The 19,029-nt window shown below is 43.8% G+C and overlaps 1 protein-coding gene across 1 annotated transcript in view; it reads left to right on the plus strand.

Moving 5' to 3' along the window:
- mthfd1l (methylenetetrahydrofolate dehydrogenase (NADP+ dependent) 1 like) overlaps window positions 1-19,029 on the plus strand; it is a 153,912-nt gene that overhangs the window by 15,749 nt on the left and 119,134 nt on the right. Inside the window, exons 5-7 of the mRNA XM_078230279.1 lie at window positions 308-429; window positions 1,429-1,529; window positions 2,905-3,041. Coding sequence (XP_078086405.1) covers window positions 308-429; window positions 1,429-1,529; window positions 2,905-3,041 — 360 coding nt within the window. The remainder of the gene's footprint in view (window positions 1-307; window positions 430-1,428; window positions 1,530-2,904; window positions 3,042-19,029) is intronic.

A 19,029-nucleotide genomic window follows, 5' to 3' on the forward strand; every position in this document is an offset into this window, starting at 1 on the left:
AACCATACAACCGTCTGAAAGTGTTCCTCCAATTCTGGCTTCTGGCTCTTCGATTTCCTTTACCTTATCATTGGCTGCCATGCCTTCAGCTCTTTTGGCCCTACGCTCTAGAATTCCCTCTCTTAAACCTCTTCATAGTTCCCACCTTTTAAGACATTGATTGAAATGTACATCATTGACCTAGCTTTTGCTCATCTGTCCTAATATCTCCTTGAGGCTTGCTGTTAAGTCATGTTTGATAATATTTGGGGGTGTAAATGTGTATTATAAGAGCAAATTATTATTACATTTTCTTTTGGTGGTTTAGCTTTTAGATGAGATCATGAAGCTAAATGAAGACCCTAAAATCCGAGGCTTGGTTCTTCCCCGGAGTCCTGTTATGAGTGATGAAGCAATAAATGCAGTGATTCCTGAGAAAGATGTCGACGGGTGAGTGTTCTCACTTTCCTTCAGCAGATGTACCTTCTCCACTAGGGTCTGCTGGTGGATGCTGGGAGCTTCATGTTCACTGGGAGAGTAATGGCTTAAGAACAGATCCAGACAAAATTTAAAAGCAATATGACCATTAAATTGCAGAGCATGGGACTAAGATGGCTGACAGCATAGTTGCCAGTGGTTTGTGAAGGGAGTGCAGAATGGACAAGAGATTGAGGAGAGTTGTAGGTTTGGAGAAGGTCAGAGATGAGAAGACTATGGAGAGATTTGACTCCAGGTTGAGTATTTTAAAATCAAGCTTTGTTCCTTAGAGAAATGAGTATAGAGAGAAGATTCGATAGAGAACAGGAGTGCACAGATTTAAAGTGAGTGGCAGAATAATCAAAGGTGATGTGCAATAAAGTGTTTTTTTGCAGCAAATGGCCTGGAATGCACAGTCTGAAAGGATGGTGGAAGTGTTATGGTATGGCAGATGGTAAGTGCCAGGCTGCCTAAAACCCAAAGGGAAATTGAACAAGCTACCATAATGGTTTGCAAGTTATATATTAAGAGGAGGTATCTGAAGTTCAGTAATGTAAATTTCATACTGCTGTGAAGCCTTTAACACTTAAATTTAAACATTTAAACACTAAAAGAAAGAAAAAAAAACACTTAAAGATACAAGAACAGCTTTACACATTTAACAGTATTTTCACAAACATTTCCTAAAAGATTTTGGCATAAGTAAACTCAGAGCTAAACCCCCTTTTGATGGCAACAGTTCTCAAAGATTTTGTTTTCTATAAACACCAGCATTTGTGACTGGCTCAGACATGTCCTTCTCCAAGGGTGGTATGGTGGGAGATTTTGAGATAGCAATGACACTGAATACCCAGGAGAGATGTTTAGATTCTCTCATACAGATAGTCATGGGTTCAATGTAGAAGCTGACTACCAACAAATCTCTGGTTTGTCACTTACTTTTAAACTGACTAACTTGCGCTTCTTTCTCAGAATCACTGATGTTAATTTAGGAAGATTGGTTCGTGGGAATTTCAATGAATGCTTTGTGCCCCCGACAGCGAGTGCAGTAATTGAACTACTGGAGCAAGCAGGTGAGAACTGCAGGCAGAGTACTGGGATCTTCCCATTTCTTGAACATGCTACTGGTCTCTACACCATCCTACCTTGCTTAACAATAGTAGAAAAAGGACACATTTTTGTTGGTTTATTATCCAGTTTTGTCTCTGTTAACGTTTGAGTGCTAAACAGTGACTGTTTTGTCTCTTTGGGGTTTGAGCTGGGAGCACTTGCTGGACCTTGCCTTTATACTACTGCTTGGTAGATCAGATTCTGGTAGTCCTGTGTCAAAGCTGGCTCTCAGCTTCTGTATAGAATAGAATCACACAACATAGAAGGCCATTCAGTTCATTGTACTGGTGCCAGTTCTTTTAAAAGAGCTGTCCAATTAGTCCCAGAGTTTCCCCACAGCCCTGCAAAATTTTCCTTTAAGTATACAAAGTAACTTTCATTTGTATAGCATCTTTAACATCCAGTGGCACTTCATAATAGTGTTATTAGACAAAACTTGACAAGAAACACATGAGATGTTAGGATAGAAATTAAGGAGCATTTTGAAGTAGAATAGAGATGCTGAGAGATTGAAGGAGAGAATTCCAGAGCTATTCCTGACCTCACAATATCCCAAAGCAGTTTAGGGCCAGTGAAGTACTCTTGAGATGTAGTTACTATTATTGGGGTGTCGGGGATATAAGGCAGTGGTAGCCCCTCTTGCAGACAGACTTTCCACACTCTTTAGAGTGGCTCATCCTGCATTGGTCCTTGCCCAGCTCTCACTGTGGTTTCATGTAGTTGTTAAGATACAACAGTGGCCACAGCTTGGTAAATCACTTTGGTGGGCAGGTTTCCTAGCCTAGGTGACTTGGGGATCTGTCTGCCCTGGCATATCAAGACTAATTCCAGCAGACAGGTTGGCCTCATTCACCCAAAGGTCCAGTGATCTTGAAGATGGACCAGAGCCATGTTGTAGAATACATAGAGCTCGACAAGATATTGAAAACATCCTTGCCACCCACTGCATTTGGATCTATTTCTAGCCATGTAGAGTTGTCTTGCCACTGGACCAAGGTCGATCAGGACAAGAGAGTTAGTCTGACAATGCGCAACTCTCCCTCGCTATAATCCAGTTCACGTGGCAGTCATGTTCACTGTTGTAATGTAGGAAACGTGACAATTTGTTCATGTCGACAAATTGCCCATTGAGAATGAGTTTTTACAAATACCTCCTTTCACCAAGTAAATTGCTCACTTGTACTTTACACTGACACCCAGTTTGCCGTGCTTTGGCCTCCTGCCCAATTACATTGTGAGCATGTTTATATGATCATCAGCCACTAGTAAATTAACTTACAAACTTTTGCTTTATGTGAATGCACAGAATTGATCCTTTATATTCCACCTGTCTTCCAGATTTGTGTACTCTCGGAAGGAAGGTACTGATCGTAGGTGACAATAGTTCACAGGAAACAGTTCTGCAGAAACTTTTACAGATGGAAGGGATGACAGTTGTGAGCTGCCAATGGCAGAACAGAAACATCATGGAACTGGTATGAACCCTGACAACCTGCGCGATATTGAAAGTAGGAGTCAGTGGTTTAAAATTCAACACTATTCTGTTTTAATGAATCATTTTACTGAGGCTTCTATAAATCCTATTGATATTAAGTTTAAAAATTAGCCAAAATCTATGAGGAATTGCCTAAATTGAATAACTAGTTTTCCCCCGTGTGAAACATGTTTCTCGAGATGTTGTTTGTCGCCATTTTATGTGCTTTCCTTTGTGCTGAATTTCAGAAATACATTACAAGAAAATCCATTAAGGTTTTGAAATGACGGAACATGAGGGCAAAAAACAGATGCAGTGCAAGGAAGATTGCTTTATTTTTCCAAGGAACTCTGTTGTTATTGGACAGTGTTGTAGAATCTTTGAACTTGGAGGTGAATTAACTGTGCCTGAAATTCTGCTGTAGTCGATGCGTTTCTCTGCCTGGTTATTCAGGTATGATGTGGAGATGCCGTTATTCAGGTATACAGTGTTAGCAAGCAGTTGGAGTATTCCGGTCTGTTCTGGTACCTAATATAAAATGGAGCTTAAAACCAGGGAAAGGGCATATTGAAACTTCACTGGAATAATTTTCATCTATTCGTTCCTGGGATCTGAATATGACTGGTTGGGCCAGCATTTGCTGACTATCTCTAATTATCATTGAGAAGATTATGATGCTGCCTTAAACTGCTGCAGGCCATACAATACGATTAAATAGGGAGTTCTGGGATTTTGACCCAGTGGCAATGAAGGAGCAGCAATATAATTTCAAGTCAGGATGGTCTTGCAGGTGGTGCTGTTCCTATGCATTTGCTCCCCTTGTCCTTCTTGGTGGTACAGGGTGCATGTTTGGAAGTTGTTGCAGTGCATCTTATAGATTTTACACACTCCTGCTGCTGTACGCCAGTGATGGAGGGAATAAATGCTTAGGGTGGATGTCAGGAATGGGAAAATATAGGTGTGAAGTGAGGCTCAAACATTGGGGCTTTGTTCATTGAAAAATAATTAAGTTTGGTTTAAAAAATTGAAGAGGACAAATGGTGAAAGGTTATTTCTTAGTTACTGCATTGAACTAACCTGAAAGGAGCCTTAGTGGCCACTTGTTTTGCTGTCTTGGGTGAAGAATTGCAATTGCCTATTATTCATTTGCAGTGTGGTGGGCAATGGACAGGTTGGCTCTGGTTCTGTTGAGTAATAGTGTTTGTGAGGACAAGTACACATTGCCCTTTGTGCTGTTGTGATTTCATCAAACACTGCATGCTGGTGTATTGTTGTAGCATGTTGTGTCTTGCATGGAATTTGAGAAGACGTACACTGCCAGAAGGTCACAAGAGAGGAGAACTTTGTGTGATTCTTGTTTTTGTTCTCCCTCAGGCCAGGCTGTGGTTTATCGTAACCCTGCTCTCTCTGATCACATTACTGAGTAGGTTCCCTGCTTCACATCATGAGCTATCAGGCTGATTCCTAAGAACTTTGAGCGTAGTCATGTTTGGGTCTGTGGGAATTAAGGGAGAGAGAAAGGATTGCATAAAAGCTGTAAGCAAAGGTCTGGGATTCATTTCTAGAGGAAAAGAGCAGAGAAGTTATGTTCAATTTGTGTGCAACCTTAGTTATACCAGACTCCGTTTTGTTAACATAATATGAAAACCAGAACAGTTACAGAGGCGCTGGAGATAGTGCAAGATTATTTTCAAGGATGATACCAGAACTGAGTCATTTTAACCATCAGGAAAGACTGAACAGGCTGGAGCTTCTTTCTCTGAGAAAGGCAAGAAGTGTCCTGACAGAGGAATTTTAAAGGGGTTTAAAAGGTTAGGTGTAGAGAAGTTATTTCCATTTTTGTGGACAAGTCCAAAACTAGAATTGATCAATATGAGAGTAATTTCTAAATCCAGTAAATAATTTGAGAGAATCTCTACCCAGAGAATGGTTTAACACATGGAATAGGTGAGCTGAATAGCATAGCTGCATTGAAGGAGAAGTACATGAGGGAGAAAGGGGGGTTGTCCCTAAGGGTTCGGGGAATGTGGGGTGTCTCGTGTGGTGTTGGTCTAAGTCTTTACAATAGTTACCCAGAAGTTAAAAGAAATTTTAATCTTTTAACCTTTTCAGAGTATAGGATCTTGATGTGTGCAAATTGTCCTTTGCATTTCCTATGTCCCAGCAATGGCTGATTATGCTTCAAAAGCATTTTGTTCACTATAAAGCACTTTGATGTTATGAGGTCAAAAATGTGCTATATAAATGCACATTCCATCTTTCTTTGATTGGTATCTGTTTCTCCAGGTTTGATTGGCTTTGCTCATTTTGTTATTTCAAAGATTTCATACAAGTGGAAGTTACCAGTTATAAGTTCATGTACACCACAGCGTTTGCAACCTGGCTGTACTTACACGCATTCTCCTGTTTAAACTTCTGTGCTCTCTAACCTATTGGAAAGGGTGCAGAGGAGATTTACCAGGATGTTGCCTGGTATGGTGGGAAAATCGTATGAGGAAAGGCTGAGGGACTTGAGGTTGTTTTCGTTAGAGAGAAGAAGGTTAAGAGGTGACTTAATAGAGGCTACAAGATGATCAGAGGATTAGATAGGGTGGATAGTGAGAGCCTTTTTCCTCGGATGGTGATGCTAACATGAGGGGACATAGCTTTAAATTGAGGCGTGAGAGATATAGGACAGATGTTAGAGGTAGGTTCTTTACTCAGAGAGTAGTAAGGGCGTGGAATGCCCTGCCTGCAGCAGTAGTGGACTCGTCAACATTAAGAGCATTCAAATGGTTATTGGATAAACATATGGATGATATTGGAATAGTGTAGATTAGAGGGGCTTTAGATTGGTGTCACTGGTCGGCTCAACATCGAGGGCCGAAGGGCCTGTACTGCGCTGTTATGTTCTATGTTCAACTCGTTTCTTTAGATTTTAAAATGTTCAGTATGGGAGTGTTTTTTTGGGTGGATACAGTTCAACTTAAGAATCAATTGTAGTAATTCCTCTCTGGGGATGATTTGGAAAGGAAAAAAAGAACCGACAGTTAAGCCTTTCAATGCTTAGGATGTCACAAAGCATTTCACAAACAGTGAAAGACATTTTGAAGGTAGAACACTGTTGTAATGTAGTAAGTGCAGCTGCTAATTTGCAAACAGTAAGGTCCCACAAACAGCAATGAATAATTGCCACCTCAGATGTTGGTGAGGGATAAATATTGGTTAAGACACCAGGGAGAACTCTCTGCACTTCTTCAGATAGTGACGTGGGCTCTTTTATGTCCGTTTGAGAGGTCAAATAAACCTGGGTTTGAAGTCTCATCTGAAAGACAGCACTGGAGTGTCAACAACTGCAGTTTGAATTTGTGTGGTGCTTTTAACATCATAAAACACTTCAGAAGCATTTATAAAGCAAAATTTTAATTCTGAGCAAAGTCAGGCAAAAGAGCAGTTGGCTAAAAGTTTGGTCAAAGAGATTGATTTTGAGCTTCTTAAAGGAAGTGAGAGAAGCAGAGAGGTTTAAGGAGGGAATTTTGGCTGAGGAAGCTTAAGGCACATCTGCTAATAGCAGAGCACTTGCAATCAGATATGCTCAAAGAGGCCAGATTTGGGGGAGTGTAGATACCTTGGACGGCTGGAGGAGATTAGAGTTAGGGAGCAGCGCTGGCAGGATCGGGGGGAAGGTGGGGGGTATTAAAATCATGTTATTGCTTAGCCATGATCCAGTGTAGGTCAGCAGGTGCAGGTGTAATAGGTGAATGGGACTTGGTATGAATTAGGGTACGGACTCTGGAGGACTTCCATTTTAATGGACAGGAGAATTTCAGGAGAGACTAATGCAAAGGCATGAATGAAGGCTTTAGCAACAGGTGATCTGAGGTGGAATGGGGAGTCAATTTTGCTATGTGGGTGGAAATAGGCAGTCTTAAAGATGGCATGAATCTGTTGTTGGAGATCAACACTTTGGTCCTTGAAATGTATTTCTGGCCATTTCTGCTCATTCTTGTCGGAGAGAGGCACAGTGGTTAGCACTGCTGTCTCACAGCGCCAGGGACCTGGGTTCGATTCCTGGCTTGGGTCACTGTGGAATTTGCACGTTCTTCCCGTGTCTGCAAGGGTTTCCTCCAGGTGCTCCGGTTTCCTTCCACAGTCCAAAAGATGTTCAGGTTAGGTAGATTGGCCATGCCAATGTGTACCCGAACAGGCACCAGAGAGTGGGGTGACTAGGGGATTTTCACAGTTACTTCATTGCAGTGTTAATGTAAGCCTACTTGTCACACTAATAAAATAAAATTTATAGTTTTAAAGAAGCAATCTAGTCATTTCAAAACAGTTAAGATGTGGTAGTGTGGTAGCATTGGGTGTCATCAGTAGATATTTGAAAGCTTGACACTATATTATTGATGCTGTTAATGGGAACCCATCATATGAGAAATAAAAGAAGACCAAGGATAGATTCTTTGAGGGATGCCAGGGCTAGAATTTCATGGTGGCCAGGACCCGTGCCTAACTCAGAAGACCATTAAATCGCATGTGATGACATTGAGCACACATCCCAATGTCGTTGCACACTTGCCAATCCACTCCTGTGATCACTGAAAATAACCGAGGTATTTAAGGAGATCAAAACCCCAACTGACCACAATTTCATGTTGCTTGTGCAATTTTAAACTCGCCGCAGGCGGACCAATTAAATTTAATTGTTTTTGCCTGCTAGGGTGCGATAAAAGGGCCCTGCTGCAAATGCTCCTGAGGAGTTAGACTTTTGTAAGGGTGAGGTGAATTGATGTTCTGAAATCACACTATGTTGGGTAAATCAGGGCTTGGAGCTCAAATGACATTTGTCCTCTGGTACTGATAGTTTCAGTCTCTCTGTCACCCTTCTGCGCATGGATGAGTCCCATTATCCAGCCTGCTGATGGGTATTGTCGACTTGTTATGTGTGGAGATGCTGGCGTTGGACTGGGATAAACACAGTAAGAGTTTTAACAACACCAGGTTAAAGTCCACCAGGTTTATTTGGGAGCAAATGCCATTAGCTTTTGGAGCGCTGCTCCTTCGTCAGATGGAGTGGAAATCTGCTCTCAAACAGTGCACAGAGACACAAAATCAAGTTACAGAATACTGATTAGAATGCGAATCTCTATAGCCAACCAGGTCTTAAAGATACAGACAATGTGAGTGGAGGGAGCATTAAGCACAGGTTAAAGATCCCGGTTTAGGCCATCCTCATGTGTGCGGAACTTGGCTATCAGTTTCTGCTCAGCGACTCTGCGCTGTCGTGTGTCGTGAAGGCCGTCTTGGAGAACGCATACCCGAAGATCAGAGGCTGAATGCTCGTGACCGCTGAAGTGCTCCCCCACAGGAAGAGAACAGTCTTGCCTGGTGATTGTTGGGCGGTGTTCATTCATCCGTTGTCGTAGCGTCTGCATGGTTTCCCCAATGTACCATGCCTCGGGACATCCTTTCCTGCAGCGTATCAGGTAGACAACGTTGGCCGAGTTGCAAGAGTAGGTACCGTGTATCTGGTAGATGGTGTTCTCACGTGAGATGATGGCATCCGTGTCGATGATCCGGCACGTCTTGCAGAGGTTGCTGTGGCAGGGTAGTGTGGTGTCGTGGTCACTGTTCTGAAGGCTGAGTAGTTTGCTGCGGACGATGGTCTGTTTGAGGTTGTGTGGTTGTTTGAAGGCAAGAAGTGGGGTGTGGGGATGGCCTTGGTGATATGTTCGTCTTCATCAATGACCTGTTGAAGGCTCTGGAGGAGATGTCGTAGCTTCTCCGCTCTGGGGAAGTACTGGACGATGAAGGGTACTCTGTCCGCCGTGTCCTGTGTTTTTCTTCTGAGGAGGTCGGTGCGGTTTTTCGCTGTGGCGCGTCAGAACTGTCGATCGCTGAGTCGAGCGCCATATCCTGTTCTTATGAGGGCATCTTTCAGCGTCTGGAGGTGTCTGTTGCGATCCTCCTCCTTCGAGCAGATCCTGTGTATACGGAGGGCTTGTCCGTAGGGGATGGCTCCTTTAATGTGTTTAGGGTGGAAGCTGGAGAAGTGGAGCATCGTGAGGTTATCCGTGGGCTTGCGGTACAGTGAGGTGCTGAGGTGACCGTTCTTCATGGAGATGCGTGTGTCCAAGAATGCAGCCGATTCCGGAAAGTAGTCCATGGTGAGTCTGATGGTGGGATGGAACTTGTTGATGTCATCGTATAGTTGTTTCAGTGATTGTTCACCATGAGTTCAAAGGAAGAAAATGTCATCGATGTATCTAGTGTATAGCATCGGTTGAAGATCCTGTGCGGTGAAGAAGTCTTGTTCGAACCTGTGCATGAAGATGTTGGCATATTGAGGTGCGAATTTGGTCCCCATGGCTGTTCCGTGTGTCTGGATGAAGAACTGGTTGTTGAAGGTGAAGACACTGTGGTCCAGGATGAAGCGGATAAGTTGTAAAATTACATCTGGAAACTGGCAGTTGTTGGCACTGAGGCAGTTGCAGCAATGCCATCATCGTGGGGGATGCTGGTGTAGAGTGCCGAGACATCCATTGTGACGAGGAGTGCTCCTGGTTCAACTGCTCCATGTGTGTTGAGTTTCTGTCTGAAGTCCGTAGTGTCGCGTATTGTCGACTCAACAGAGAGCACCACCTCCTGGTGGCCTCAGGCATCCCCTTTGGGCAGAGGTGCAGGCACAGGAAGATCAGGGCCAGCAGAGAGGGCAAGGAAACTGCCCCTGCAGAAGACACCACTACCCTGCTGCCATGTTGTACAGGCAGCAATCAAATTACCTTGACATGACAGAGATCCAGTGCCACAGCAGGCTCTGGCTTTCAAGGGAAGCTGTGACCACCATCTGCCAGATGATTGGGCCGGAGATAGGCTCCAATCGTGTGAGAGGGCACCCAATGCCCATAGCTCTGTAGGTCGTGATGGCACTAAACCTTTATGCCTTTGGATCCTCCAGGGCACTGTGGGTGATCTATGTGGAGTCTCCCAGTCAGCTGAACATTGCTGTGTCAAGCTGGTCACTGATGCCCTTTTCAGGCTTGTGAATGGGATCATTTATTTTCAAGATGGATCAGGTCAGCCAGGCTGAGCAGGCGAGAAAATTTGCAGCTATTTCAGCATTCTCCCACATCCCGGAGACCATTGCTTGCACCCATGTGGCCGTTAAGTTGGCCAGCCTGATGCCTTTGTGAACAGGAAGGGTTTTCACACTGAACGTTCAGATTGTATATGACCACAGGATCCAGATTCTGCAGGTGTGTGCAAGGTATCTGGGAAGCTCGCACAATGCATACGTTGTTGGTCACTCGCAGGCGCCCAGGCTCTTTGCTGTTCCAGGTTAGCTGGACGAGTGGTTGACTGGTGACACGGGCCCCACTGAAAAGGTGGCAGATTATACCATTCAGGCAACCTGAAAGGTAGACTCTTATTACTCGGTCTGTGGTGGTACTACCGAGCCACATGAAGTGTAGTAACCAATTGTTTTAGTTCAACACAAATTCCATTTTTAAGATAGCAAAAAGAATAAAGTTTTGATGCGTATAGTTTTTGTATTTTTTTCATGTCATATTGATCTCGCAGTGCTCAAGACTCTATGGAATCCGATTTCCTGCAACCATTTAAATCTGGTTTAAGAACTAGTCAATTTTACAACTCTCCCCTTTTTGAATGAATTCAATCTTTCTAGAATCTAAAATATGTAGCATTAGAGTAGAGGACTTATTTTATCAACTTTAATTTTTAGAAATCAATTTGCAGAACAAGTAATGCTGCTGGTGTGTTTGAGACCAGCTGATGAATCCCAAGTGGTCTATCCTAGAACACTGGATTGTTTAGTTTGAATCCCGAATTGTTTTTGTTATCCTGTGAAATTATGTAATTTGATAGAAAGGGACAGAGTTCATAGTGTTCTGTCAAGTAAATAATTAGTAAGTGACCTAAGCCTTCCACCCACAAGTTTAGCTTTGTGCGAACCTGGGTGGATTGGATTTCAGTGGAACAGTTTGATTTACATATAACTATTATTGCAAAACGAGGCCGTATTGACTCTTCAGAAAAGAGCCAACCTAGCAGCCTCTCAATGAAAAGCTGATGGTTCTGCCCTGCTGAGCATCCTCCATAAACTTGAGCTCATCCAATGCTCTGCTGCCTCGATTTTGACTTTCACCAACCCCTTGTTGGTGTATCACCCTTGTACTCGCTGTCCTACATTGGTTGCTAGCCTGGCCCAGCCTTCATTTTTAAAAAATATTCGAGTATTCAAATCTCTCCATGAAGTTCTCTCTCATTCTCTGTAACCTCCTATAATCCTACAACCCTCTTCAACTCTGAGCTCTAGTGTATCCACCACTTGTTTTGCTGCAGGGTTATTGGTCTTGCTTTCAATTGCGAGGGCCCCAAACTTTGGAATGTTCTCCACCTATAACCTCTCTATCCCTTTCCCCCATTAAAATGTGAGTTAAAATCTACCAAGCTTTTGATCATCTGACTTGTGTCTGATTTATGCTCCTGTGAAGCACTTTAGAATGTTCTACTATGTTGAGGTATGTTATGAATGCAAACTATTTTTGAGAGCAAGTACATGTATTGAAAATACAGCAGGACAATTTACGTAATGTGTATGAAAACTTGAAAAGGTGTGGAAAAGTTATTTTTTCTGGCTGGGGTGTTTTTCCATCCCCCTGCCCCATTTTAATTTTGGACCCTATTTTTTTGGTGTATTTTTCAATCTAGAGTGACAATGGGGCTCTAGACCGATAATGAGAAATACATTCTCCACTGTGTTACAGTTTGGACTTCTCAATTTTAAAACTTTGAATTTTATAAAATAATTATTTTTTATGTTAAAAGCAAATTATCCTTTACTCTGGAGTAATAAAGTAGGGATTTAAAAGTAAAAGCAAATAACTGGATGCTGGCATCTGAAACAAAATCAGAAAATGCTGGAAAATCTCACATTTGACGGCTTCTGTGGAGGGAACAGAGCTAACATTTCGAGTCTGGTTGAACCTTTGTCAGAGCTGAAGACAATAGAAAGTAGGATGTGATTTATACCATACTGATGAGGTGTGCGCACGTGAGTGCGTGTGTGTGCGTGTGTACGTACAAAAATACACGGAATGTGGTGGTGATCATGACTGAAAAGAGTGTTGATAGCGGCCATTAAGAAATCCGAATGTATAAATGGCAGAACAAAGATAAACAGAGTGTATGAGGACAACCTGAGGCATGTAATAGATGGGCCTAGTGGGGTAGGGGAGACTGTGGAGGTGAAAACAAGTTGAAAACTGAGATTATTTTAAAAAGTAAAAAAATGAAACGATGGAAGAAATAAAGATGGAGGAGATAGTTCATGCTCAGAAATTGTTGAACTCAATATTAAGTCCAGAAGTCTGTAAAGTGCCTAATCGGAAGATCAGGTGCTATTCCACCGGTTTGCATTAGGCTTCTCTGGAACATTGTAACAGGCCCAGGACGGACATGAGAGGAGGATGGTGTGTTGTAATGGCAAGCGACAGGAAGGCCTGGATCCTGTTTGCGGATGGATCGAAGGTGTTCTGCAAAGCAGTCACCAACTCTGCGCTTGGTTTCTCCAATGTAGAGTAGACTGCATTGGGAGCAGCGAGTGCAATAGACCAGATTAAAGGTGCTTGTGAAGCGCTGCTTTGAAGCTTGTCATTTCAACACACCATCCTGCTCTCATGTCTACATGTCCGACCTTGGCCTGTTTTAATTTAAATGTGGTGCCCAGTCAGTGCATTGAACTGCAAATTTGTAAACAAGTCATCCCAAACGCAACACTCCAACCTCTGGATCCATAAAATCTTAAGCAAATCTCAACATATAAACCAGACCCAGATCCCCCAAAACACCAGACCCAATTCCCCTCTTCCTCCTCCCACCCTTCCCAACTCTCATGGATCATTGGCATGTCGAGATAATCCAGTTCTTTCTAGCAAAGCTTCAGGCCAGCGGCAGGGTTGTGAGCAACTGAACTCGGAGAACCAGCCAGGATTCCACAAAAATGCCCCACCTATTAATTAGTCAAGGGATTAAAATAATTGCGTGTATGAAATTGTCCAATTCCTGCGCTGCCATCTACACCTCAATAAAGAGCTGGTGTAATGTTCACAGATTGTGATTTTGGGGAGGTACATTTTGTTGACAGCATTGTGAGAATGCCTTTTTAACCACATGGTTCCAAGAAAGCGAAGCACCACAAGCACTTTGAGAGCATCAAGGGATGGGAAATAAATACCGTGCTTGCCAGAGGTGCTCGCATCCAGTGAATGAATAAAAATAAATGGTTTGCCTCGGGTGTTAATGATTCAAGAGAAAAAAATCTGATTTTGGGAGTTGGACTCTGAGAAGTTTTATTCTCTTATTTTTCTTACTCTTCCAGTCTGTCATCACATTGTAGTGTTTCTGGTTGAGAGTTTATGGTAACGAGACCACCATCTGCTAGTAATTTATAATGTAGGCTTCAACAGAATTACATCTGGGAAAGAAAATGAAGCAAGTTATTATTTTACTTGCCTCATCTTTGTAGGGTAAAAGTTATAAGGCCAAGAGTCTCTCTTGAGCTTGCGTTATTCTTGTTTGCTGATTATTTCCCCCCAAGGCATTAAAGTGAATATGAATTCAGTCTCATGTTATTTCTGTGAAGGAGAAAGAAGGCATGTATCTATATTTTACCCCCCATGCACATTTCAAAACATGTTGCTTACATGCATTGTTATTCTTACAAATAAATTTGGAATAAAAGTCAATCAAAAGCCATTGTGATATAGGATTGCAGGTTTCTTAAAATATCACTGAACTTCACAGACACAAGTCCATCTGTCGGCATCAGAGAAACAGTCTTGCACCTGAAGCGGTGAAAATGCTTTCTCCTGGTCACCATGCCAAATGCTGGTGGGAGCTCATATTTTGATTGAAGAGATGGAGTTTGTGAGGATTTAAAGGAGACTGGAGACTCATCCTGAACGAGCGCCACTATAGTAACTGACTTCATTAGTAAGTGTGAAGAAGACTGTGTGCCAAAGAAACAAATCCGCATATTTCCCAACCGGAAACCATGGATGAACAGGGATATCCACTGCTTCCTGAAGTCTAGGTCTGAAGCGTTCAAGTCAGACGACCCTGACCTATACAAGAAAACCAAATATGATCTGAGGAGATCCATCAAATATGCCAAAAGACAGTACAGGACCAAGCTAGAGTCTCAGGCTAGCCACATGGACGGACCCCTGCCGACTATGGCAAGGTCTACAAGACATAACAGGCTACAAGATGAAGGCATGTAAAATCGCCAGCACTCCTCCCTGATGACCTCAATGCATTCTATGCCCGTTTTGAGCAAGAGGTCAGCAAGAACACTCCCTCCACCCGGAAGCCTTGGATGAACCTGTATCTGAGGTCACCATTACAGATGTCAGAGCAGCTTTCTCAAAGGTCAACCCACGGAAAGCGACTGGCCTGAATGGGGTACCCGGACGAGCACTCCGACCCTGCGTGGATCAGCAAGTGGGGGGTATTCGCAGACATCTTCAACCTCCTTTTTATAACAATCTGAGGTCCCTATCTGCGTCAAGAAGACGACCATCATCCCAAAACCAAAGAAAAGCCAAGCAGTGTTCTTAAATGATTATCATCTGGTGGCTCTGACATCCATCATTATGAAGTGCTTCGAAAGGTTAGTCATGGCACAAATCAATTCCTGCCTCCCAGACTGCCTGGATCCACTACAGTTCGCCGACCGCCGTTACAGGTCCAAGCAGACGCCATCTCGCTGGTCCTGCACTCAACCCTGGAACATCTGGATATGTCAGACTCCTATTTATCGACTACAGCTCAGCCTTCAACACCATTATTCCTACAAAACTCACCTCCGAACTCCACGGCCTGGGCCTCGGCTCCTCCCTCTGACTGGATCCTGAACTTCCTAACCCACAGACTACAATCAGTAAGGATAGGCAACAACAAGTTTTTGGGGGCCTGGAATGTGTTGCCGGGCAAGGTGGTGGAGGCGGACACACTGGGAACGTTTAAGACTTATCTAGACAGCTATATGAACGGAGTGGGAATGGAGGGATACAAAAGAGTGGTCTAGTTTGGACCAGGGAGCGGCGCGGTCTAATTGTTCCTTGTTTCTCGTTTCAAGGCTTCATTCTATGATCATCTTGCTGGTGCCAGTACAGAGCGAGACTGCGGATAGTTGGGAACCTGTCTCGGGGGCAGGGAATTCATATGGTGTTCGTGGAAGTGGAAATGACTAGGGTTGGGAAGCATTTTCCGATCAGGGCCAGTGTGATCTCCTGGACTCGTTTCGATCGCCTCAGGGGGTCGGAGAGGAATTTCCCAGATTTTCTTTCCCCATATTGGCCCTGGGATTTTCACTCTGGGTTTTCGCCTCTCCCTGGAGATCACATGGTCTGGAATGGGGGGGTGGGGGTGAGTTAATAGGTTGTGATGAACAAAGCATCGTAGCTGTGAGGGACAGCTCGGTGGATAGGATATTGGTATGTAGATAGGCTGGACCGGGGAGCGGTGCGGGCTTGGAGGGCCGAAGGGCCTGTTCCTGTGCTGTATTGTTCTTTGTTCTAACACCACCTCCACGATCATCCTCTACACTGGTGCCCCGCAAGGCTGTGTCCTCCGCTCCCTGCTATGCTCCTTATACACCTATGACTGTGTGGCCAAATTCCCCTCCAACTCGATTTTCAAGTTTGCTAATGACACCACTGTAATGACAAACAATGTAATGATCTCAAACAATGACAAGACTGAGTACAGGAAAGAGATCGAGAATCTGGTCAACTGGTGCGGCAACAATAATCTCTCCTTCAATGTCAACAAAGCGAAGAAGATTGTCATCAACTTCAGGAAGCGTAGTGGAGATCATGCCCTTGTCTACATCAATGGGGATGAAGTAGAAATGGTCGAAAGCTTTAAGTTTTTAGGTGTCCAGATCACCACAACCTGTCCTGGTCACCCCAGGCCGACACTATAATTAAGAAAGCCCATCAACGCCTCTAATTTCTCAGAAGACTAAGGAAATTTAGCATGTCAGCTACGACTCCATCTTTTACGGATGCACCATAGAAAGCATTCTTGCTGGTTGTATCACAGCTTGGTATGGCTCCTGCTCTGCCCAAGACCGCAAGAAACTGCAAAAGGTTGTGAATGTAGCCCAATCCATCACGCAAACCAGTCTTCCATCCATTGACTCTGTCTTCACTTCCCGCTGTCTCGGAAAAGCAGCCAGCATAATTAAGGACTCTGCGTACTCTGGACATACTCTCTTCCACCATCTTCCGTCGGGAAAAAGATGCAAAAGTCTGAGGTCGTATACCAACTGACTTGAGAACAGCTTCTTCCATCAGATTTTTGAATGGACCTACCTCGCACCAAGTTGATCTTTCTCTGCCCCCTAGCTATGGCTGTAACACTACTTTCTGCACTCTCTCGTTTCCTTCTCTATAAACGGTCTGCTTTGTATAGCATGCAAGAAACAATACTTTTCATTGTATACTAATACATGTAACAAATCAAATGTCTATCTTCGGCTAGAGGCAGGGAATCTCCAGTGTAACCCTCACATGAAAGTGATTGGGATTAGAAGTTACCTGGCTGGGAAAGGAAAAAGGAAACTAACCCTAGGGGGCTGAGAGTAAATTGGAACTGGTTCCTGACGAATAAAATGCCCACTTAAGGGGTAGTGTAAAGTATAATAGCGGGAGATTTTCAATTGTGCTCAAATCGGAATGGGGAATTTCTTGTCTCTAGTTCAGAGTGTATGTTGCTTTTCCATTCGGAGGATGTTTCTTCCGTGCTTGCTGCTGATAGTGTGATCAGTGAGCGTATCAGCAGCAAATGAAGGAGAGGAACAGTTTCTGGTGGAGCAGCGAACAGTGTGCTGAAGACTAGTGTGATATGGAGTTGCCGGCGTTGGACTGGGGTGGGCACAGTAAGTAGTCTCACAGCACCAGGTTAAAGTCCAACAGGTTTATTTGATAGCACAAGCTTTCAGAGCGCTGCTCCTTCATCAGGTGAGTGCAGGATTTGTCTCACAAACAGGGCATATGTGGACACAAACTCAATTCCATGATAATGGTTGGAATGCAAGTCTTAACAGGTAATAAAGTCTTTACGGGTGCAGACAATGGGAGTGGAGAGAGGGTTAAGCACAGGTTAAAGAGGTGTGAATTGTTTCCAGCCAGGACAGTTAGTGAGATTTTGCAAGCCCAGGCAAGTCGTGGGGGTTACAGATAGTGTGACATAAACTCAAGATCCTGGTTGAGGCTGTCCTCATGTGTGCGGAACTTGGCTATCAGTTTCTGCTCAGCAATTCTGCGTTGTCGTGTGCCGTGAAGGCCACCTTGGAGAACGCTTACTGGAAGATCAGAGGCTAAATGCACTGACGACTGAAGTGTTTCCCATGATGTGGAGATGCCGGCGTTAGACTGGGGTAAACATTTCAAGAAGTTTAACAGCACCAGGTTAAAGTCCAACAGGTTTATTTGGTAGCAAAAGTGCTTTTGCTACCAAATAAACCTGTTGGACTTTAACCTGGTGCTGTTAAACTTCTTGAAGTGTTTCCGGACAGGAAGGGAACACTCCTACCTGGTGATTGTCGAGTGGTGTCCATTGTCGTAGCATCTGCACGGTCTCGCCAATGTACCATGCCTCGGGGACATCCGTTCCTGCAACCTATCAGGTAGACAGCGTTGGCCGAGTCACAAGAGTATGTACCGTGTACCTGGTAGATGGTGTTCTCATGTGAGATGATGTGAGTGACGGAGTGAGTGCGAGGCTGCTTTGCGCCTGTCTGTTTTCTCACTCACTTTCACCACCACGCACCAACACATACACATGCGCACACTCCAACCCACATACACTGACCCTCCAACATTCTGGTCATTTTTATTCCTTACTCTTTTCTAACTCAATCATTTATTGCTATGACATTGCTTTACATTTGGTCAGCAATTGTTTCTTTCCTTAAAACCTCAACTGTTTTGAAATTCAGCTTATTGTGCTGAACCACACCTTTCCAAAATTTGCTCATCAGCCCCTTGAGTAAGAAAAATATGCAAATATGGCCTCCCCGAGCGAAAAGGTTGGACAACTCCGGCTTAGGTTGCTTTTGGTTTGTTGCAGTAAAAGCTTTCAGATTTGAAATCTTGTGTGATCCTTTCAGTCAGTCACTAATTTCAAATATATTTTTTAAAGTCATTGGCCTCTATGGTAAGCATAACACTTGACTGCAGTAACTTGTGTGTGACTAAAATGCGCATAACTGGTTGACCTTTGTTTGACTAGTCCTATGGGACCTTGAATATCCCTCCCCTCAACCCCTGGAATAGGCAAATGAGACCTAGTTCAAGGCCTTGCCCTCAAACAATGCCGCACTCCCTTTGCACTGTTCCTTGGATCTATTTAATTCCTGACCATTTGTGTACTGCACTTCCATTGCCTTTGGAAGCATGGCAGAAATCATATTCTGTAATTTTCATCCTATTTAGGGTAGGTTAGTAATGTAAGAGCAACAGTGTCTTGCTTTGTTTAAATGGTGTTACTTGTGGCTATTCTTTTCATAGAATACTTTGAATTATAACGCAGAAGGAGGCTATTGAACTTACCCAGTCCTAGCTCTTCCACTTCAGGGGCAGAATTCTTCCAAAAGTGTTCTGTGTCAAATTAGCGTGAAAACTGGAGTAATTCACATTGTTGTTTTCAGTGGGAATTCAGGGAAGAATCTCCCACACACTGTTCACTGCAGAGGCCACCAGTGTGAATATCATTAAATTACAGCGGTGGGGCGTATTCTTGTTGGAAAGGTTGAAATCAGCGTGCTGAGTGGGCTACTGTGCATGCGCTGATCTGTCAGTGCTGAGATTGGCGCATACACAGTGGCCCTCACTGCTGGCCTCCCAATTGCTGGTCAGTTCAGCAGCTCTCCCGCCCCCCCCCACCCCCCCAAACACCGCCGACCCTCCCTCCTTCTC

Source organism: Mustelus asterias, chromosome 15 (assembly GCF_964213995.1).
Source record: "Mustelus asterias chromosome 15, sMusAst1.hap1.1, whole genome shotgun sequence".
Lineage (NCBI taxonomy): Eukaryota > Metazoa > Chordata > Chondrichthyes > Carcharhiniformes > Triakidae > Mustelus > Mustelus asterias.